This window comes from Cibotium barometz, chromosome 40, assembly GCF_041138505.1.
Source record: "Cibotium barometz isolate CiBa-2024 chromosome 40, ASM4113850v1, whole genome shotgun sequence".
NCBI lineage: Eukaryota > Viridiplantae > Streptophyta > Polypodiopsida > Cyatheales > Cibotiaceae > Cibotium > Cibotium barometz.
In genome coordinates, this window is record NC_141085.1 from 41,606,835 (window position 1) to 41,630,251 (window position 23,417).

A 23,417-nucleotide genomic window follows, 5' to 3' on the forward strand; every position below is an offset into this window, starting at 1 on the left:
TAGGGTTTGCATCAGAAAGCACTCTGCATTTTGCATAACATGCATTCATATGCCTGTGCATCATTTAGAACATCACAGAAGCCTTAGGAAATTTACTAGGATTTATTTGGTATTTTTTCAATATTTTATGGTATTTATTTAGCATTTAATGTCATTTATAAATATAAACTTTATTAAATAAATGACCAGCCAACTTGACCAACCCCTAGTTAGTATAAATAGGCTTACATAGGGCTTAGTTCTCCCATTCAGTCTTCAGTGAGCTAGGCACCTTCATCCTCAGCATTAGGAGCATTCTCCGCCTTCAACCTAGACTAATCCATCCCTCTTGAAGCTTCTGCGTTTGCTTCTCCAACCTTGAGAACCTGCGTTTTTGCTTCAGTCAACCCTAGTAGTCTAACGCAGCAGTATAGCAGTCCTTGTACCTCGACGCAACAGTTCAGTAGATCATTCATCAGTTCCACAGTCCCTACAGCCATCAGGCACAGCCATCTGTACCCTAACGTAGCATACAGCCCATAGGCGCCTGCATACAGCACCTTGCCAGGCCCCAGTACAACAGGTACCTCTGCGTTTTGAGCATAGATCACCACCAGCAGATATTCAGGTCAGTTCAGCCCTGCGTTTGCAAATCTACAGCAGTTTCCAGCATTGCGTTTCAGTCTACAGTCTGCGTTTCAGTCCAGCATCAGTTTTACAACAGTATTCTGCCTTTTGTGCATCATCCATACATGCAACAATCATCTGGTGAAGGTAACATATCATTCATAAGCATTTACAGCATAGTTACATAGCTTAGAATAGTCCACCGCAGTCCCTTCTCAGCCTCAGGTGTGCAGCCCTTCCTCATGCCCTTGGGAAGAGTGCATAGGCTCGAGATCAGTTCATTGAGGTGTTTCTACAGCCGTGTACAGTTCAGCTAGGCTTCCGATCCTCCGAGATCTTGCGTTTGGCTTATCTACAATCCACAGTCATTCTCTCTAAAGTCATAAAGCAAATACTATCTCGTTATCGGGATAGGGGGCCCTTCAGTGGGTAATTTGGGACCCAATCTGGTGTACAGTTCTCATATATCTCTCACTCATCTCTTTAAAGTTTGAAGTATTAAAGTGGATTGCTAAACTCACGAAACTCGGGATATAGAAGACGGTGTGAGCATTTGTGTGACAGGATCTTCCAATACAAAGACTTTCGCTGCATATCACACTATTACTGGCAAAGATCCCAACTCATCTCCAATGCATGTTTCTCTTAACTAGTGGGCATGGTGTTCATACTAATCTGCCGAGTGGCTCACTCGTGGGGCTGTCTGTAACACTCCCGCTGCTACTGACAAATATTTGGAAGTTTGGTATCCCCTTGTGGCATGCCATTCTGACTCATCTCCAACACACAATTCCCAGCGTCTCACTTGTGGGGCTTGTTCTGCGGTTATTGCCTTAACTTGCAATTGTGGCATACCAGAGAGACTATCAAAGCAATGGTTCTACTTTAACATAAGCCCATATGTTTCTCTGTAGGGTGGCTTGCATTTGGGCTAGCCATGCTCTTGGATGGCTGAAAAAGCCCGTTCTTGACCCGGACGCAGCCTCCCCCCTTCAATCTGTGGGAAGTTGTGTCAGAACCTACATCAGGGCATAGGCGTCGGAAATATACCTTATTCATTCAAGTGAATGCCTATGCTCACATGTGGAGTATCACTGCACTTAAATGTACTCTAGGCAGTAGAAACATACCATAAGGGTTTCAAGTGATGATGCTACATTAGGAAAGAACTCCGTATGCTTTACAAAATACCATAGTCACTCAAGTGCAATCCTATGAGTGAAAATGACCTTGGAACAAATTTTCACAATTTTCATATGGATATATGATGTGTTTTCTTGGCAGGATAATTGGACGAGTGGCGTTTACAAACAAACATCAATGGGTTTTTAGCTCAAGAGAGAAGGTGACAATGGCAGATGGGACTCCTAACAACAAAAGGAACATCCGAACACAGCCTGAGAAGGTTTATCAGATTTATCTTGCTTGTCAAGTGTTGGATTGCAAGGGGTGGGAAATTTTGTATTGATAGTTTTCTGGCCAAAAATTTATGTCGCTACCCTTTTTCGTTTTCATTATAGGTAGCCATGTCTGATTTCTTGTTCTCTTTGCATTCTGCAGTACCCAGCCGGATGGGAGCATCAATTCGCAACTGGCATTAAGGTACATGAACTTAGTTTTTTGTATTCAGCTGGATTATTTTGGTGTGAGTTTAAGTTATGGACCAAGCTTAAGGGTTTCTAATAGTTGTGATATCTATGATATAGACAATTGCAGTGATAGCTGTGCCACAAGGTGTTGTGCAGCTGGGCTCAAGACAGATGGTACCTTTTACACCTCCTTAGGAAACTTACAAAACTAGGAGAAATTCTTGCCTTGAAAGGTCAAATGTGATTTTACCATTCATAAGAATTTTTTTTCATAAATTTTGCAGGTTGCAGAAGACTTGAAACTAGTTGGAAAGGTCAAGGCATTGTTTGGAACTCTACAAAATGTTCCCGGAGCGTTTCTATCTGATCTTGTATCTGAAGTTCAGAGGGGAGGCGTTCATACACTATATCCCATGGCTGTGCCGGCACCTCAGATGCCTTCAAGGGACCGATCTTCAATGAATCTCGCAGATCCGACCTTAATCAGAACTCTGTCAGTGCCAGCAGTTAATAGTAGTATTGCCACTCCAGGTATTGGTGCCTTTGGAAGCAATCTGGGTCATTCTGGTGTTGGAAGGCTGCCAATGCTGTTGGCATCACAGAAGCCACACACACATTCACAGTCAATGTCTTTGCTAGAGGTACTTGGCTCACATTCACAGTCAATGCCTTTGCCAGAGGTACTTGGCTCACAAGGGAGTTTCATGCAATTACAGCATTCCTTGCTTCATAATCCTGGTTCAGATTCACTTTGCCAGCCATCCTTTTCAGCTGTCAAGTCTTCAAATTCCTGGGCAGAACCCATGGACATGGCACCTGCAAAGGCCAATCCTCCACCTAGAACTGGTATCATTGGTCGCCTCTCACTGAGTACCAAGTCCTCATGTATGGCTGCACCTGTTTCATTGCCAGTTTCTGAGAAAACTAATTTTCCACCTCTAACTAGGATCATTAGCCATCTCTCACGGACTACCAAATCCTCCTGTATGGCTGTGCCTGTCTCGACAGTCTCCGCCGAGAATTCCAATCCTCCACCTCGAACCGGGCTTTTTGGCTACTGTCCACTTACTATTAAGTCTTCTTCCACAGGAGGCAAAGGTACCAATCTCTCCTTTCTAGGAACAGCTAATCAATTGAGAGTACCTGGTCAAAGTATGCCAGTTTCAAGAGCAGAAAGCCCTCAGCTTGTTGATAGCAAACTTTCAATAGAAAGTCATCAGCTTGTTGGTGGAAGATCTTCAATAGAAATCTCTCGGCTTTTTGGTGGCAGACCTTCAGTAGAAAGTGATCAGCTTATTGGTATTAGATCTTCAGTAGAAAGTCACCTTGTTGATAACAGAGCTTCAATCGAAAGTCCTCAGCGTGTTTTTGGGAGACCTTTACTGGAAAGTCCTTTGCTTGTGGATGGCAGACCTTTACTGGAAAGTCCTTTGCTTGTGAGTGGCAGACCTTCAATCCAGAGTCCCCAGCACATCGGTGGCAGACCTTTAGTTGAGAGCCTGCAGCATGTTGGTGGACTTGAAAGCCTGCATCTGAAGGGTGGCAGACCTCCAGCAGAGAGCCCACAACTTTTGGGTGGCAGACCTTCAGCACATTGCCTGAAGCTGGATGGTGGCAGACCTTCAGCAGAGAGCCAGCAGGACTGTGGCCGATCTTCAGCAGAGAGCCCGCAGCCGGTCAGCAGCCAGTCTTCAGCAGAGATCCAGAAGCTTGTCAGCAGCCAACCTTCAGTAGAGAGCCGGCAGCTAGTTGTCGGCCAACCTTGGGCTGATAGCCTGCAGCTGGTCGGCCGCCAACCTTCGGCAGAAAGTCCACAGCTTGGTGGTGGTCAAACTTCAGCAGACAGCCCGCAGCTTGTCGGTGGTGGCTGCCCTTCAGCAAAGAGCCATCAGCTTGTTGGCAGCAGACCTTCAGTAAAGAGCCCACAGCTTGTTGGTATCAGACCTTCAGTAGAGAACCCTCCACTTGTGGGTGGCAGATTTTCAGTACAAAGCCCCCAGTTTGTTGGTGCCGGACTTTCAATAGAAAGTCCTCAGCTTGTTACTGGCAGATCTTCAGTAGAAAGTTCTCAGCTTGTTGGTAGCAAATCTTCAATCTCCTGTAGTTTGGATTTATCTGGTTGCAGTCCTGTGCTTTCAGAGAGAAGCACTCATCTTATTTTGGAAAATGACTTATGCAAAAGAGAATCCCCTTGCTTGGATATTGGAGATTCAAGTTTTCCACGTGAAAGGTTGCAAACTTTGGGTTCCCCTGACAGCAGCCATTTCGATGTGCAAATGTCTGATTTGCTACAGCTGGCAAAACAGTTTGAAAATGCTGACAGTCATGGCCTCAATGGTTTGTCCTTGGGAAAAGCAGGCTTTGATCAGATTAGCTCATCTAGCTTGCTATGTGAAGACTATTTTGAGGATGTGCTGTCCTTGAAGCCACTCTTTCAGAATTCAGAGCTGAGTGTTTGGGATTCCTGGGGCAATTGTGTTCAAAATGTGTTTAGTAGTGAGCTAGATGATTTTGATGAGTTTTTTGGGTCGCTTACAAGAGAAGAGGAGAAAGAGAGTGATGTATTCTCTAAGCTAGGAGTGGATTTTGCATCCATGGGCGACCTTATTTCAAACAAGAATTTGGGATCACTCACTGCTGAAGATTTTGGTGTGTTTGCAAAAGGAAAAGAAGATCATGCAAACAATGTGAGGGGCTCAAATGCAGCTTCTTGCCATGTTGCTATAGGAAAAGTGAAGTCTGAACGTCATTTACCCACCCTTGCTGATGATCAGACGATCACAAATTTATCTGCCATGGAAGAAACTTTGTCGTGCAAGGAGGTGGCGAACTTACGAAGTGAAGTGCAAACCGACAGGTTTGTGAAAACACAAACTATTGAAGAAGTATCTTTTCCATGTATGAGACACAGAGATGGTGATGCCGAAATGGGCTGTCAGGAGGAAGTGGCAGTTTTTCCTGCAAGTAAGCAGGGTGAAACTGTAAGAAATGGCAAAAAGAGGTCCCGGCCGTGTGAGGTTGTTAGGCCCCGGCCAAAAGATAGGCAGCAAATCCAGGATCGTGTTCGAGAGCTTCGCAACATTATACCTGATGGAGCAAAGGTAAACATTTTCACTCAGCTCTTCGTCGATACACGTCCTTTTTTTTGAGTGAGTTTTTGTCTCAAGGAGATATTTTTGTGTTACTGTATTGACATCAGTATAGCATCGATACATTGCTTGAGAAGACCGTCAAATACATGAACAGTCTACAGAAAGCGTCACTCGACACTAGCAGGTTGCGGGTAGGTTGACATCATTCCAATCAGTTTCTAGTGTCCTTAATGGTTCTGGTAGCGTGTAGATGCTTCTTTTGAATGAATTTGCAGACCTAAATTGTGACTGGTCTTTGAGAAGTTTTGAAGAAGGCAGACCTGACATTTTTATTTTGCAGAATGATGATGGCGATGGTATTGTGCATGCATCTGATGATACAGCAGTTAATGCAAGCTGGGCGGTGGAGCTAGGTGGGCAAGGGAGGGGTTGTCCCATCATAGTCGAAAATCTTAGCCAACCTCGACAGATGCTGGTTGAGGTGAGGCCTTTACAGCCTTTTGCATGGGGATCTGAAGTTGCGAGTGCATGCCCTGTGTGGGCGTGTATGTGGGCACTGGTGGAGAGGTTTAAGCACCAGGCTCCTAATTGAGAGATCTGGGGCTCAAGTCCATTCCATGCACTTCAGTGCTGTCATATGGATCAGATGTGGTTGATATCAAAAGAAGTATTACCAGTAGTCTATCAACATGCATCCATCATGCGCATTACATGCATTTTTACATGATTGATGGTGTATGTTGATGCATGTTACATGCCTTTTTGCATGATTGTTGATGGGCTACCTTTGTCGATAGACTTCTGGTATTCTGTTAGAAGTCAATAACATTTTCTGTTAGACCCTTGCGTGTTCCATGTCTTTTTTTAGACAGGTGATTTTATATTGTAAGAACAATCCCAGTTACAGCAGATCCCCTACTTGTTAGTTACAAATACCAAGTTACATTGCCAAGCAGCCTAGGAAGAGAGTTATTCTTCGTAGCCTTCTTTCTTCTTCTTCTTATCCTGATAAAAGCCTTGAGAAGTATATGCAGCTTGGCGTTCTTCTTTACTTCATGGAGAGACCTATGTCTGAAGCATCCTTGAGGACTTGGACGATTGGAGCTGTAGTGAAAAGCTCTGGGAAAGGAATCTACCTGGCTAACTGTGTGTGTTACATGCCTTTTTGCATGATGCATGGTGTAGATTGCTGGACTATCGTTGTCCCATAAACCTTTGTGGTATTCTGTTAGAAGCCGAAAAAAAATTCGTTTCGTTACTGTTCTTTCCTTGCATGCATGAGAAAAAAGACCACAAGGGTCTATGGAACAATGGTTATTGTTGGTAGTCCATGTCAGAATACGCAGCGGAGATGATGACCAGATCTGGAACACGAGCAAAACGCATGCAGAAAAAATACAGCACAAGAGAGAGAGAGATGTAGGCGTGTAACTCTGCTCTATATAAACAAGAAGATCCCGGGTATGATACACAAGTGGCAAGGGGGCTGGGGGCCTATTTATATGCCCCCACATCAGCAGTCAGCCTGCTGTAGGGCAGCCGACTGGCCCTGAAAACTCCACGACCAGCACACCATCCAGTCGGCCAGATCATCAGCAGTCGGCCACCTCAGACATGGGGTCGTGGACCAGTTCAGCAGTCGACCAGCAAATGGGCTGCCTCCCAAGCCACAGAAAAATAGGAAAAATAAGGGAAAAATGCGGAGAGTGGGGAAAAATGATAAAACACCTGGCACACCCACAACAAAGGCCCTGGTGTATAAAACTGGACAGGAGATGACTTCTAACACCCCCTCTCATCTCCTGGCTGTGAAACCAACCACAGGGAGCTGGGGTGCCGCCTGAGCAAATCCTGAGAGAGCGACTTCGTGAAGAGGTCCACCGTACTGTCCTCGGTCGAACAGAACTCTAGCAAGATGTCATCAGCAACGATCTGTTCACGAACAAAGTGCCTCTGGATGACCATGGGTTCCTCCAGTGGAAGCCCAAACCTGCAATGCAACCTCTGCATCCTCACCACCTCACAAGCAACATCACAAGCAGCCAGGTACTCTGCCTCTGTCCGCGACAAGGTAAAAGATGACTGCCTCTTACTGCTCCGTAAGTAGATCTCCTCGTGTCCGGATCTCCTCCCCAAACTGAGTCACTCCAACCGTGGAGTCGGACTCCATCCAACAATCCCCCTCCTGTGTACAAGAGTCCATGATCCTTCGCACGCCGCAGAAACCACAGGAAACGCAATCCTGCCTCCCAAAGAGTCATCCGCAACCATGAGCTCAACTTCCTCATCAGGAAGCTCCCATCCAATCTGGTGTCCATCAACCAGAGCAAGGAACCATTCTGCTTCTGAGTCAAAGAGGCATCACACTGCTCACAAGGATCAACACCTGTTACGGTGCAAAAACAAGTCCTGGAAACCTGATGAAGACCACACAAGGCCTTCTAAAACTTGTCAACCACCCCCTCTGAATCCGGAACCACAAAGCCTGGAGAAACCACCTCCTTTTGCAAGTAATCACCTGCCACCTGCCTGGCTTTCCGAAAGGTCCCCGTGGAAAGAACATCCTCATCTACTGGAGGTTCTGTCCCCCGAATACTATGAGACATCAGAGCATAAGTGACCTGTTCAGTTTCCTCTGACTGACGAACACAAGAACTACCAACATCGGTACTGGAGAGTTCCTGCCAACTGCTGCCATCTACTGGTAAGCTATCTACCATCTGGTCCCGGAAAGCCCGCACCTGCAGCGTATCCACACTTGAGTGGCCATTACCAGAGTGCCACTCATCACAAACCTGAGGACCTGGGAGAGAGAGTGCTAAAAGCTTGTAAACTCCATTCTCCACTCCGCCTTCCCAAACTACCTGGCCTGTTGCTTTGTCCCGAAGAGTAACAAAATGCTCATCAAACTCCGCCCGTACGCCAGTCTTGCAAACCTGATGCACTGACAACAGATGAAAACCAAGTAACGGAACATACAACACCTGGGAGGAATGCTTCCCCCCTCTGCCATCGGGAACTATCTCCATCCTGCCCTCACTGTGAACTGGGATAGTGGATGTATCCCCAGTAAGAATGTGACCAGAAAGCCTGCAGAGATCCTGTAAACCCGAACGGGAAGGAGTCATGTGCTTGGAAGCACCACTATCTAGAATCCACTCCCGAGTATCCGTTGCGGAGAATCCTCCAATCTCCTCCCTGCCTGAAGAAAATGAAACATCGGTGTCCACCACCTCATGATTGCTGCTGAGGAATCTTCACCCTTCTCGATCTTCTGCTTGGGACACTGCCTCCAATAGTGGCCTTTCTCGCCACAATCATTACAGGTCCTCTATGCCTTTAGTTTCTCGTGGTGAGTAACGGACTTCTTTTCAGAAGACTTCTCTGACGAAGCCTTCCCTTTGCCCGCGTTACGGCCTTTCGACCGTTGGCCAGTTAAGGCCTCCGAATCTCCACCCTGAGGAGGGTTCGTGAATCGTTCCTCCTGGTCAAGGACCATGGGCACAAGCTCCTCCCACGTGATGGTGCTGAGCTTGCCACTGGTAATCAAAGACGAGTAAAATGCTGAGTACGAAGAGGACAAGTGCAACAGCAACGTTATGGCCATGTCGTCTGACGATATCTCCTTCCCAGCCTGAAGAACTTCCTGCTGAAGAGCCTACAGCTTGTTAATATGCTCCCGCATCGTCGACGACTTTGCACGGTTCATAACCCGCATCTGTACTTCCAAGGAAATCCTCTTCATGGGCGATACCCTGTTGTAAAGAGAGGCCAAATGCTGTCATATACCTCTGGCCAGTGTCATATGCTTTACATGATTGATTACTTGCAGTGTGCAGTTGAGAAAGATAAACGAACGGACCCTGGCGTTGACACGATCCCACATCTGTGTCTGAGCCTCCCGGTCCTTTCGAATTTCCCCTTCCTCTACTTTCGGCCGTGGAACACCAACAACGACGAAATCAGCGAGGTCGTAAGACTCCAAAACAGATTCCATCATAACCTTCCATATGCCGTAGTTGCTCCCGTCCAACTGACGGTCCACCGGGAACGTGGGGAGTGTCAGGATCTTCACATGCCTCTCGGCCATCTCAAACAGATCTGCCATTGCGGGGATGTACTCTGAAAAGGGTGGGTGGGTGGGAACAAAAAGGTGGGTGGGTGGGAACAAAGAAGAACTAATACCTGCAAGTGGCTGTCTAGCAAATCAGCCCGCCGTTCTCTTGCTTCTCCTCTTCCCGAACAGTCCAAAACAGTCCACCAATCAGCCACAAAACAATCCCCCTCTTGCTCACACAAATCCCAAGAACTATCTAGAGCCTATGCTCTGATACCATGTCAGAATATGCAACGGAGATGATGACCAGATCTAGGAACACAAGAGCAAAACGCATGCAGAAAAAATACCGCACAAGAGAGAGAGAGAGATGTAGGCGTGTAACTCTGCTCTATATACACAAGAAGATCCCGGGTATGATACACAAGTGGCAAAGGGGCTGGGGGCCTATTTATATGCCCCCACATCAGCAGTCGGCCTGGTGTAGGGCAGCCGACTGGCCCTGAAAACTCCACAACCAGCACACCATCCAGTCGGCCAGATCATCAGCAGAGTCGGCCACCTCAGACATGGGATCGTGGACCAGTTTAGCAGTCGGCCAGCAAATGAGTTGCCTCCCAAGCCACAGAAAAATAGGAAAAATAAGGGAAAAATGCGGAGGGTGGGGAAAAATGATAAAACCTCTCATAAGGGCCGGCACACCCACAACAAAGGCCCTGGTGTATAAAACTGGACAGGAGATGACTTCTAACAGTCCATAGCGGTTCATCACCACACATCTTGTCACCAATCGGCTGACCATTTGGTCCATCTCCAGTTTTGTGTCTCGATCACTTGAGGCCAGGCCGGTGTCTCATGTGAAGAGGCCAGTATTTTTGCTGGACATGGAGGGGAGCCAGACTGGTGCCACCGTGTGTTAGCAGGATGGTGTCGTATGGACGGGAGCCAGACTGGTGCCACCCGTGTATGACCTGGACTGTGTTCTATCCATGGGATTGTCACGCCATGGAAGGGCCAGTATTTGTGCCGCGTCTTACCTATGGGACTGTCACTCCATAGGGAGGCTCATGCCTGGAACTGTGTTTTACCTATGGGACTGTCACTCCATAGGAAGACCAGGATTTATGTTTTATGTCGTGCCATTTTTGTGCCCGACAGATATTTTGTACTTGTTCCATGAACGGGAGAAATGTCCATGATACTATTTGCACATGCACTCATGTTTTGCATGTTTGAAACTGTTTTCGCATGACTTGTATTTTTGTGTCTGCTTGCTTGACGTGCCACTTACTGAGCGGGGACGCCTGCCAGTGAGTCGTGAAGTTTGCTCTGTCTTCTGACAAGTTTTGTTGCATGTGAACAGGTGGTAAGTGTATTGCACTTGTTGGTGTAATAGTTTTAATTCTAACCTTTTGTTTTATAAGGTTGTATGTTCACATTCACGTAAAAGTGGGCACCCACATATGGGCCAAGGTGGGGAGCCACACTTAACCTTTTGTTTGTGTGGGGGTGGGTGCATGGTCACCTACCCACACCACCATGAAGCTGGCCGCCCCCATGCAAACGTGGGGAGCCGGCCAGCTGTGGTCATGTTACTACCTCTCCAATCTCTACATAAAAGAACGACCACCCCACCCGTACGGGGGATACAGCCGGGACCATCTACTGCGCATGTTCTCCAACAGGCGGTGCCTTCTCTTCTGCAGGCAGCCCTAGCTGACAGCTGCAGCCAGGCAGTTGTCCATCACCAGCAGGCTGCGATCCAGCTCCAGCAGGCAGCTGTCCACTGTCTGTCCTCTCCAGCAAGCTGTGCACTACAGGCTGCCCTCCCTTCTCCACTGTAGCCTGGCAACCATACAGGCTGTGTGTCACCTCCATACAGGCTGCGCTACCACCCCTTTGCAGGCGGCTGTGTGTCACCTCCATATAGGCTGCGCTGCCTCCACAGCAGGCGGCTGTGTCCATTTCCAGCCGGCTGCTCCTCTTCTCCTGCAGGCGGCTGCTCCTCCTCCCATACAGGCGATCCCTTCTCCATACAGGCGACTGTGCCTTCTACAAGGTGGCTGCACTTGCTTAGCAGCCAGGCGGCTCCACCTCCAGTTGACGGGTGCACCTACTCCACCTCCTCCCTTGCAGACGGCTGCCCCTTCTCCACTGCAGCCAGGTTTCCTGTCCACTTTTCCAATGGCTACACCTTCTACACTGGCAGCTCCTCCTCCTCCTCTTCAATAGGCTGCTGTGTCCTGGTGTCCACTTCTAGTAGTGGCACACAAACACCTCGGGTATTGGTCTTCCATCTGCAAGCTACCAGTAAGTGAATTCAGATTTAAGTAAAGAACTTTGTTGTAAATTTGATAAGGGATTCTCTCTACGGCTAACACCCGTTCAGTGCCGGGTAGTCCGAGCTTTTGGAGAACCACGATCCAAAGGTGCCGAGATCCGGAGAGCCAGGCGTTAGTATGGGAGCGCTTGTTTGTGCGTGGTCCTGGAACACCAGTGGGGCGCTCTCCGCGGATTCCAGTGAAGGCATAGGACCGTAGAGACTGGACCACTCAAGTGGTCGCTCTCCTTCGAACATCTACTTCGAGCCTTTTGTTTGGTACTGTATTCATTTGTACATGGACATCATCTGGTTCTTTGAATCCATGGAGCATTGTATTTGTTAAATACTCCCAATAATATATCATATATTGAGGAGGGGGTCGGCCCGTTCCGGCCCCAATGATGGTGTCCATCTATTTCATTTCATTTCATTTCAAATTTCAGTTGTTATTAAGTTGTCCATTTCAAATTGTGATATTAAGTTGTGCTATTACGCGTGTGGGTGTCCAACGGAGTCTATTCCCACTTGACGGGATCGGTTTCATTGGTATCAGAGCACGGTTGTTTCCCTCTTCTTAGTGGGGAAAGGAACCTGTGTATTGGACACCCCGCTTCTAGCACACTTAACACAATGGACAGGCAAGGCAACCCTTTGGAAGTGCCTAATTCGAGGGGCCCATCAAGTGCCTCGCGTGGTTCTGATGCTCTACGAGGAAGGCACAAGCCCCTTGAAAGGGTAAATGATAGTGATTCAATGGGACAACTGTCTCGAGGAAAGACAGTCATGCAAGAAGAAGAGCCTGATGCAATGAGGGCTGAAATGGAGCATATGAGAAAGCTTTTGCAGGCACAAGAGCAAGAGCTAAATTTTTTGCATGAAGATCCCCATGTGCAAAGTGCCATTGAAGCAAGGAAAGCTGATGCAATGGTAGATATTTTTGCCATATATGGACTGATTTGATGGCTGGTCATTCACATGCCTCTTATGTTATCAACGAAGGTTACCTTATGAAGGATAATTGCCTATGTGTGGCGAAGGATTTGCGTCCAAAGGTTATGGAGGAATGTCACGCTCCACCTTATGCTAGTAATAGAGGTATCATGCCCACTACACGCATGATTGAGAGATATTTCTTTTGGCCAAGCATGCGTAAAGACATTGAGGCTTATGTACGTGCATGTATTACTTGCCAAAAGGTGAAATTTGACAAGCAAAAACCTCCAGGTTTGCTTCAGTCATTGCCTATTCCTTCCCAACCTTGGGAAAGTATTACTATGGATTTTATTATGGACTTGCCTAGATCCCAGCATGGGAATGATGCTATTTGGACCATTCTGGACAGATTTAGCAAACAAGCTCATTTCTTGCCCGTCAAGAAAACCATTAAAGCTAATCATATGGTAAAGCTTTTTCTTGCTAATATCTTCAAGCATCATGGTATGCCTAAATCCATGGTTGGGGATAGAGATCCCAGAACTACGAGCCTCTTTTGGAGGGCTTTATTTGATAACATGGGTACGAAACTTGATTTTTCATCAGCTTATCATCCCCAAAGGGATGGCCAAAGCGAAGCTGCCAATTTAGCCGTGTTGGATTTGTTGAAGTGTTGTGTGGCAGATCAAAAGACTGCATGGGAGAAGTATCTTCCACTTGTTGAGTTTGCCTACAACAAACGATCCATGCTTCCACGAGAAAGGCTCCGTTTGAGATTATTTATGGCAGAGTGGTATTGCCACCCATCCTTCGTACAAAGGATGAGATTTTTGCAGCTGATGAATATGTTCGTGACTTGGAAGTAGCCTTTGCTCAGGTACGGACAGTCATTGCAAGGTCACAACATAAGCATAAAATGGCTGCTGACAAGCATAGAAGGGACATGCAAGTCAAAGAATGTGATTGGGTTTTGCTGAAATTTGAGAAGGCCAGGCTTCGGAAGAGGCCAGGACGAGAAGGATCATATCCTAAGCTTTCTCCTCGCTATTATGGACCCTTCAAGGTGATTCAAAAGATCAATGAAGTGTCATACAGGCTTGCTTTATCTAGTCATTGGAAGATTCACAACACATTTCATGTGAGTCTTTTTCGGAAATATGTGGGGCCAGATCCTGATGAGCCATACAGGCTTGCTTTATCTAGTCATTGGAAGATTCACTCACATTTCATGTGAGTCTTTTTCGGAAATATGTGGGGCCAGATCCTGATGAGCCATTCACAGAAGATCCGCCAGAGATTGATGAGCTTGAGGAGATCCTCCAGCCGGAACAAATTGTCTTTCACAAGGAGAGAGAGCTTTCCAGGAGATACCTTGTGAAGTTCAAAAATTATTTGCCTATTGATGCAAAGTGGGTAAATAAGGATTATTTTGTTGACTACCCATAGTTGTTGCAGGCATATCTTGAGGCTTTTCAGTTGAGGACAACTCTTTAGAAGCCCGGGGGGATGTCACCAATTGGCCGACCATTTGGTTCATCTCCTGTTTTGTGTCTCGTTCACTTGAGGCCAGGCCGGTGTCTCATGTGAAGAGGCCAGTATTTTTGCTTGACATGGACGGGAGCCAGACTGGTGCCACCCATGTGTTAGCAAGATGGTGTCGTATGGACGGGAGCTAGATTGATGCCACCCGTGTATGACCTGGACTGTGTTCTATCCATGGGATTGTCATGCCATGGAAGGGCCAATATTTGTGCCGTGTCTTGCCTATGGGACTGTCACTCCATAGGGAGGCTCGTGCCTGGAACTGTGTTTTACCTATGGGACTATCACTCCATAGGAAGACTAGGATTTATGTTTTATGTCGTGCCATTTTTGTGCCCGACAAATATTTTGTACTTGTTCCATGAACGGGAGAAATGTCCATGATACTATTTGCACATGCACTCATGTTTTGCATGTTTGAAACTGTTTTCGCATGACTTGTATTTTTGTGTCTGCTTGCTTGACGTACCACTTACTGAGCAGGGACGCCTGCCAGTGAGTCGTGAAGTTTGCTCTGTCTTCTGACAAGTTTTGTTGCATGTGAACAGGTGGTAAGTGTATTGCACTTGTTGGTGTAATAGTTTTAATTCTAACCTTTTGTTTAATAAGGTTGTATGTTCACATTCACGTAAAAGTGGGCACCCACATATGGGCCAAGGTGGGGAGCCACACTTAACCTTTTGTGTGTGGGGGGGTGGGTGCATGGTCACCTACCCACACCACCATGAAGCTGGCCGCCCCCATGCAAACGTGGGGAGCCGGCCAGCTGTGGTCATGTTACTTCCTCTCCAATCTCTACATAAAAGAACGACCACCCCACCCGTAAGGGGGATACAGCCGGGACCATCTACTGCGCATGTTCTCCAACAGGCGGTGCCTTCTCTTCCGCAGGCGGCCCTAGCTGACGGCTGCAGCCAGGCAGTTGTCCATCACCAGCAGGCTGTGATCCAGCTCCGGCAGGCGGCTGTCCACTGTGTGCTCTCCAGTAAGCTGTGCACTACAGGTCGACGGCTGCACTACAGGCTGCCCTCCCTTCTCCACTGTAGCCTGGCAACCATACAGGCTGTGTGTCACCTCCATACAGGCTGCGCTACCACCCCTTTGCAGGCGGCTGTGTGTCACCTCCATATAGGCTGCGCTGCCTCCACAGCAGGCGGCTGTGTCCATTTCCAGCCGGCTGCTCCTCTTCTCCTGCAGGCGGCTGCTGCTCCTCCCATACAGGCGATCCCTTCTCCATACAGGCGACTGTGCCTTCTACAAGGTGGCTGCACTTGCTTAGCAGCCAGGCGGCTCCACCTCCAGTTGACGGGTGCACCTACTCCACCTCCTCCCTTACAGACGGCTGCCCCTTCTCCACTGCAGCCAGGTTTCCTGTCCACTTTTCCAGTGGCTACACCTTCTACACTGACAGCTCCTCCTCCTCCTCTTCAATAGGCTTCTGTGTCCTGGTGTCCACTTCTAGTAGTGGCACACAAACACCTCGGGTATTGGTTCCATCTGCAAGCTACCAGTAAGTGAATTCAGATTTAAGTAAAGAACTTTGTTGTAAATCTGATAAGGGATTCTCTCTACGGCTAACACCCGTTCAGTGCCGGGTAGTCCGAGCTTTTGGAGAACCACGATCCAAAGGTGCCGAGATCCGGAGAGCCAGGCGTTAGTATGGGAGCGCCTGTTTGTGCGTGGTCCCGGAACACCAGTGGGGCGCTCTTCGCGGATTCCAGTGAAGGCATAGGACCGTAGAGACTGGACCACTCAAGTGGTCGCTCTCCTTCGAACATCTACTTCGAGCCTTTTGTTTGGTACTGTATTCATTTGTACATGGACATCATCTGGTTCTTTGAATCCATGGAGCATTGTATTTGTTAAATACTCCCAATAATATATCATATATTGAGGAGGGGGTCGGCCCGTTCCGGCCCCAGTGATGGTGTCCATCTATTTCATTTCATTTCATTTCAAATTTCAGTTGTTATTAAGTTGTCCATTTCAAATTGTGATATTAAGTTGTGCTATTACGCGTGTGGGTGTCCAACGGAGTCTATTCCCACTTGACAGGATCGGTTTCATTGGTATCAGAGCACGGTTGTTTCCCTCTTCTTAGTGGGGAAAGGAACCTGTGTATTGGACACCCCGCTTCTAGCACACTTAACACAATGGACAGGCAAGGCAACCCTTTGGAAGTGCCTAATTCGAGGGGCCCATCAAGTGCCTCGCGTGGTTCTGATGCTCTACGAGGAAGGCACAAGCCCCTTGAAAGGGTAAATGATAGTGATTCAATGGGACAACTGTCTCGAGGAAAGACAGTCATGCAAGAAGAAGAGCCTGATGCAATGAGGGCTGAAATGGAGCATATGAGAAAGCTTTTGCAGGCACAAGAGCAAGAGCTAAATTTTTTGCATGAAGATCCCCATGTGCAAAGTGCCATTGAAGCAAGGAAAGCTGATGCAATGGTAGATATTTTTGCCATATATGGACTGATTTGATGGCTGGTCATTCACATGCCTCTTATGTTATCAACGAGGGTTACCTTATGAAGGATAATTGCCTATGTGTGGTGAAGGATTTGCGTCCAAAGGTTATGGAGGAATGTCACGCTCCACCTTATGCTAGTAATAGAGGTATCATGCCCACTACACGCATGATTGAGAGATATTTCTCTTGGCCAAGCATGCGTAAAGACATTGAGGCTTATGTACGTGCATGTATTACTTGCCAAAAGGTGAAATTTGACAAGCAAAAACCTCCAGGTTTGCTTCAGCCATTGCCTATTCCTTCCCAACCTTGGGAAAGTATTACTATGGATTTTATTATGGACTTGCCTAGATCCCAGCATGGGAATGATGCTATTTGGACCATTCTGGACAGATTTAGCAAACAAGCTCATTTCTTGCCCGTCAAGAAAACCATTAAAGCTAATCATATGGTAAAGCTTTTTCTTGCTAATATCTTCAAGCATCATGGTATGCCTAAATCCATGGTTGGGGATAGAGATCCCAAAACTACGAGCCTCTTTTGGAGGGCTTTATTTGATAACATGGGTACTAAACTTGATTTTTCATCAGCTTATCATCCCCAAAGGGATGGCCAAAGCGAAGCTGCCAATTCAGCCGTGTTGGATTTGTTGAAGTGTTGTGGGGCAGATCAAAAGACTGTATGGGAGAAGTATCTTCCACTTGTTGAGTTTGCCTACAACAAACGATCCATGCTTCCACGAGAAAGGCTCCGTTTGAGATTATTTATGGCAGAGTGGTATTGCCACCCATCCTTCGTACAAAGGATGAGATTTTTGCAGCTGATGAATATGTTCGTGACTTGGAGGTAGCCTTTGCTCAGGTGCGGACAGCCATTGCAAGGTCACAACATAAGCATAAAATGGCTGCTGACAAGCATAGAAGGGACATGCAAGTCAAAGAATGTGATTGGGTTTTGCTGAAATTTGAGAAGGCCAGGCTTCGGAAGAGGCCAGGACGAGAAGGATCATATCCTAAGCTTTCTCCTCGCTATTATGGACCCTTCAAGGTGATTCAAAAGATCAATGAAGTGTCATACAGGCTTGCTTTACCTAGTCATTGGAAGATTCACAACACATTTCATGTGAGTCTTTTTCGGAAATATGTGGGGCCAGATCCTGATGAGCCATTCACAGAAGATCCGCCAGAGATTGATAAGCTTGAGGAGATCCTCCAGCCAGAACAAATTGTCTTTCACAAGGAGAGAAAGCTACCTGCAAGAAAGCTTTCCAGGAGATACCTTGTGAAGTTCAAAAATTATTTGCCTATTGATGCAAAGTGGGTAAATAAGGATTATTTTGTTGACTACCCACAGTTGTTGCAGGCATATCTTGAGGCTTTTCAGTTGAGGACAACTCTTTAGAAGCCCGGGGGGATGTCACCAATTGGCCGACCATTTGGTTCATCTCCAGTTTTGTGTCTCGTTCACTTGAGGCCAGGCCGGTGTCTCATGTGAAGAGGCCAGTATTTTTGCTTGACATGGACGGGAGCCAGACTGGTGCCACCCATGTGTTAGCAAGATGGTGTCGTATGGACGGGAGCTAGACTGGTGCCACCCGTGTATGACCTGGACTGTGTTCTATCCATGGGATTGTCACGCCATGGAAGGGCCAGTATTTGTGCCGTGTCTTGCCTATGGGACTGTCACTCCATAGGGAGGCTACCTATGGGACTATCACACCATAGGAAGACCAGGATTTATGTTTTATGTCGTGCCATTTTTGTGCCCGACAGATATTTTGTACTTGTTCCATGAATGGGAGAAATGTCCATGATACTATTTGTACATGCACTCATGTTTTGCATGTTTGAAACTGTTTTCGCATGACTTGTATTTTTGTGTCTGCTTGCTTGACGTACCACTTACGGAGCAGGGACGCCTGCCAGTGAGTCGTGAAGTTTGCTCTGTCTTCTGACAAGTTTTGTTGCATGTGAACAGGTGGTAAGTGTATTGCACTTGTTGGTGTAATAGTTTTAATTCTAACCTTTTGTTTTATAAGGTTGTATGTTCACATTCACGTAAAAGTGGGCACCCACATATGGGCCAAGGTGGGGAGCCACACTTAACCTTTTGTGTGTGGGGGGGTGGGTGCATGGTCACCTATCCACACCACCATGAAGCTGGCCGCCCCCATGCAAACGTGGGGAGCCGGCCAGCTGTGGTCATGTTACTACCTTTCCAATCTCTACATAAAAGAACGACCACCCCACCCGTACGGGGGATACAGCCGGGACCATCTACTGCGCATGTTCTCCAACAGGCGGTGCCTTCTCTTCTGCAGGCGGCCCTAGCTGACGGCTGCAGCCAGGCAGTTGTCCATCACCAGCAGGCTGTGATCCAGCTCCAGCAGGCGGCTGTCCACTGTGTCCTCTCCAGTAAGCTGTGCACTACAGGCCGGCGGCTGCACTACAGGCTGCCCTCCCTTCTCCACTGTAGCCTGGCAACCATACAGGCTGTGTGTCACCTCCATACAGGCTGCGCTACCACCCCTTTGCAGGTGGCTGTGCATCACCTCCATATAGGCTGCGCTGCCTCCACAGCAGGCGGCTGTGTGTCCATTTCCAGCGGGCTGCTCCTCTTCTCTTGCAGGCGGCTGCTGCTCCTCCCATACAAGCGATCCCTTCTCCATACAGGCGGCTGTGCCTTCTACAAGGTGACTGCACTTGCTTAGCAGCCAGGCGGCTCCACCTCCAGTTGACGGGTGCACCTAATCCTCCTCCCTTGCAGACGGCTGCCCCTTCTCCACTGCAGCCAGGTTTCCTCTCCACTTTTCCAGTGGCTACACCTTCTACACTGGGAGCTCCTCCTCCTTCTCTTCAACATGCTGCTGTGTCCTGGTGTCCACTTCTAGTAGCTGCACACAAACACCTCGGGTGTTGGTCTTCCATCTGCAAGCTACAAGTAAGTGAATTCAGATTTAAGTAAAGAACTTTGTTGTAAATCTGATAAGGGATTCTCTCTACGGCTAACACCCGTTCGGTGCCGGGGTTCAAGCTTTTGGAGAACCACGGTCCAAAGGTGCCGAGATCGGGAGAGCCAGGTGTTAGTACGGGAGTGCCTGTTTGTGCGTGGTCCTGGAACACCAGTGGGGCACTCTCCGCGGATTCCAATGAAGGCATAGGACCGTAGAGATTGGACCACTCAAGTGGTCGCTCTCCTTTGAACATCTACTTCGAGCCTTTTGTTTGGTACTGTATTCATTTGTACATGGACATCACCTGGTTCTTTGAACCCATGGAGCATTGTATTTGTTAAATACTCCCAATAATATATCATATATTGAGGGGGGGGTCGGCCCGTTCCGGCCCCAGTGCTGGTGTCCATCTATTTCATTTCATTTCATTTCAAATTTCAGTTGTTATTAAGTTGTCCATTTCAAATTGTGATATTAAGTTGTGCTATTAAACGTGTGGGTGTCCAACGGAGTCTATTCCCACTTGACGGGATCGGTTTCACATCTACCATGTGTTACATATTGCTGTGCATTACCAAGCATTACATGCCATTGTGCATGATGGATCTATGCATTGATGGACTACCATTGTGTTCATGACAAGGGCTTACCTTAGCCTTTGCCGAAACAAGTGTTGTTTGGTACTTTGACGTAGAGCCGCAAATGCAACTCCTTTGTGGGTGCCCTAGCACGTCCGTTGCGTCCTCACTCTGTTGTCACATCGGAATGCTTCCATGGCTATGGGGCGTGAAGGTAGAGCTTCAATCAGCTTGATAGAGGTGAGAAGAAGGTTGTCCACACTATGGACCAATCATACAAGAGGTGGATAGAGAGTAGTTCATGCAAGAGAGATTTATAATCAAAGTTCAAACCTATCTAGCAAGCATCCATCACAAGCAAGCAAGAGGGCAGAGCTCACCAAGTAGTATCCTATTGTGGGGGAATGAATGTGTATTGCTTAATGTCAAAATTGACTTATATACAAACAACTAGTGATTCAATAGAACACACGCAAAAGAATAGGGAGGGGGAGAGCTCAGAAGTATTCTATTTAATAACAAGGGAATGAATGTGTATTGCTTAATGTGAAAATTGACTTATATACAAATGGCAAGTGTTCACACTTGGCCAGCCATAACTAAAAAATGGTCCTCAGCCACTATTTCTAGCCTTAAGCAATACACGAAGTATGTGACTTCCCTATTTGGCATTAAGTACAGGGTAAGGCTGCTTCATAAAGTCCAACGTCGTCTTACAAAGCATAGGCTTCCGTTATATGCGGGTAAGATGGCGAAGCGTCTTATGGTAGGGCGGGCGGGCCATGTTAACTGACAGAGTGGTTAAGAGGTTGTCTCATACACCCAACACCCATGTTACACGTCTCGATTTCCCCCTCCCCCCCCTTCCTTTCTTCAACATGTGCACACTTGCTGGCATGGAGCTTGTTTGAGTAAGTTGAGCGGTTCTTGTCATGATTGTTGTGAACGGACATCTTTGCACTCATGCTTGTCTTTCTCTATGCAGATGCTGTGTGAAGAAAAAGGCTTTTTTTTGGAAATTGCAAATTCTATCAGAAGATTAGGTTTGATTATTCTAAAGGGCGCTATGGAAGTGAGGAATGACAAAATTTGGGCTCGATTTCTGGTTGAGGTATGTCTTTTTTCATCAATTAGAAATGCTCTACTTGTTAGTCAAGCATCTGGTCTTTTCTACATTTGGGCACCCAAGGATAACATGCTTTTAGCAGAGGACCTATTGCGATCAGCAACTTGTTTGTTGAAGTGGTATGCTAAGGGTTGAATTATTTTGCATGCAAGGCGGGACAAGATGTCCATCGAGTCCAGGTTCTATGGTCGATGATGCAGCTGCTCGAGCCGAACATTAAATGTTCATCCAACATCACTACGGGAGTTCAAGAAGATACACTGATGACCAGCTTAACCTAACTTCTAAAAAGCCATGTGCTTTGGTGGGAGGAAACATCGCTGCACCTTGACTCTAGGTGCATGCAATTCCTTGCGGGAACCTGAGGTGCTATGAGTGGTCTTCTTGATCTGCAGTGATGAGCATCTACTGCTTATGTGTTAAGCCTCTGTATAATGATGCCTTCTCATTTGAGGTTGTGACATAATGCATTCTTTTCCTTTGTAGCCATTCTTCTCTAAACCAGTTAAGTCCATCAAGAAGCTTGTGTAAGCACATTCATTGGGCCTGGTCAAAAGGTGGGTCGCCAATAACAGGGGTTTCTTCTTCCTCAAAGCATTTGCAGGAGGTTCATTGCAGGTTGTTGACTACCTTGATCTTTTATGTAAAACACACACAGTTTTATAAGACGTGGGCACGTCTTCCGTCCTCATAGTGACAGTTCAAATCTTTTTACTCAATCTCTTTTAAAACGTAGAGGAAACATGAAAAGTTAGACTGAGTGCGCAAATTAAAGGGAGAGAGAGAGAGAGAGAGAGAGAAGGGAAGAAAGGTGGATGTTAGTAACGTTTACAAAAGACCCAAGCTGTTACATGTAATCCATGAGTAATATCAAAAAAACAAAAGACCAGTTACTGAGAGGTTCTACAGGGTCAATGTACTAAGTAGACCCTGCATGTACAAGAAAGTAGGCAGCAAAATATAATGTGTTAAGCTCCTCAGGACCTCATGAATTGTGTACCTGGCCTCAATATGTAACACTTGTGCGGTTGCCTCTGTGTTTGCTGAAGCAAGTCCCAGACCTAAAGCTGGGAGATCGAGGGCGTCTGGCTCTCTCTGGAGGGATTTGTTTCCTGCTGGCCTCTCATGTCCTTTAGGCCTTATGTTCTCAAAATCATCGCACACAGTCGTGTTGTACCGTCTCCCTTAGCTCTTCCAAACAACAGAGCAACAGAGCTCCATGAATGTTCCAAAATGTTTGAGATTAATGTACTCGGGTTTCGATGTGGTGGAAAGAGAGGAATAATTTTAGAGAACTTTAGAGTAATTTTTTAGCATTTGAGAAATAGCACCGCCACGTGGTGATTCTCATTTATCATGGAGTAAAGTATGTTCGACCTTTGTAAAATATATGCCATCGTTCCTGGGTGTATTTGCTCAAAACTTTGGTGGCAAGGGTTGCACTTAATTTCTTGCACTGTTTAATTAGTAGCAACTTCTTGTTACATAAATTTGATAAGCAAAAGTAGAGAGGCGTGGAGGAGAGAAAGATGGAAGTTTGATTTCTTAAAACGAAGACATAGGTTAATGATGTAATTTGCATAACCGACTTTGGGGGGGGTGGAGTTGAAGGAGGTGGCATCCATGGGGGTGCTTGCCAAATTCTAAGGTGATCAAAGGTATAACCTGAGTCCGTTTATAGAAGACATAAATGTGATGTTATACACTTCAAATGTGTAATGAGGGGTCTTGGGACAGGGCTACTACATTAGCTCTTTTTGGTCCCGTGATTGGGTACTCATGCATCGGCCTAACGTAGATGTTTAGAACCTCCTTTTAATGTTTGTGAGTTTAGAAGCCACCCATCACCTACCAATTATGTCAAAAATATAATGTGGTTTTGAGGCCTCGTTTGCATGGGTGGTGCTTGTGTAATGTATTCAATCCATATATATAGATTCCCTAACACAAGGCTCATAGAGCGACACTATACGCATCTAAGTTATTGACCTTAAGTGGCTAAATCATTGAGTTCCAAGATTGCATTGACTTGGAAAGGGAGGGTTGCTATAGTCTTGAATGCAATGGGAGTGTCCCATTTAAACATGTTGGTGTGTGGCGTCATACATAAGACATGCAGAAGAGATTTCCAATAGGGACAAATATA

General features: G+C 46.8%; 1 protein-coding gene across 3 annotated transcripts in view; it reads left to right on the forward strand.

Moving 5' to 3' along the window:
- The window catches only part of LOC147615508 (uncharacterized), a 34,619-nt gene extending 12,659 nt beyond the window's left edge, over window positions 1-21,960 (forward strand). For 2 of the 3 annotated variants that reach the window (XM_086779611.1, XM_086779613.1), the window contains exons 3-10: window positions 1,891-2,011; window positions 2,167-2,208; window positions 2,313-2,369; window positions 2,480-5,296; window positions 5,395-5,478; window positions 5,628-5,768; window positions 21,131-21,256; window positions 21,424-21,960. In XM_086779611.1, the coding sequence (XP_086635737.1) occupies window positions 1,891-2,011; window positions 2,167-2,208; window positions 2,313-2,369; window positions 2,480-5,296; window positions 5,395-5,478; window positions 5,628-5,768; window positions 21,131-21,256; window positions 21,424-21,552 (3,517 nt within the window). In that variant the 3' untranslated portion in view covers window positions 21,553-21,960. The remainder of the gene's footprint in view (window positions 1-1,890; window positions 2,012-2,166; window positions 2,209-2,312; window positions 2,370-2,479; window positions 5,297-5,394; window positions 5,479-5,627; window positions 5,769-21,130; window positions 21,257-21,423) is intronic. The other variant, XM_086779612.1, reaches the window with a different exon arrangement.
- Window positions 21,961-23,417: the final 1,457 nt, after the last annotated feature.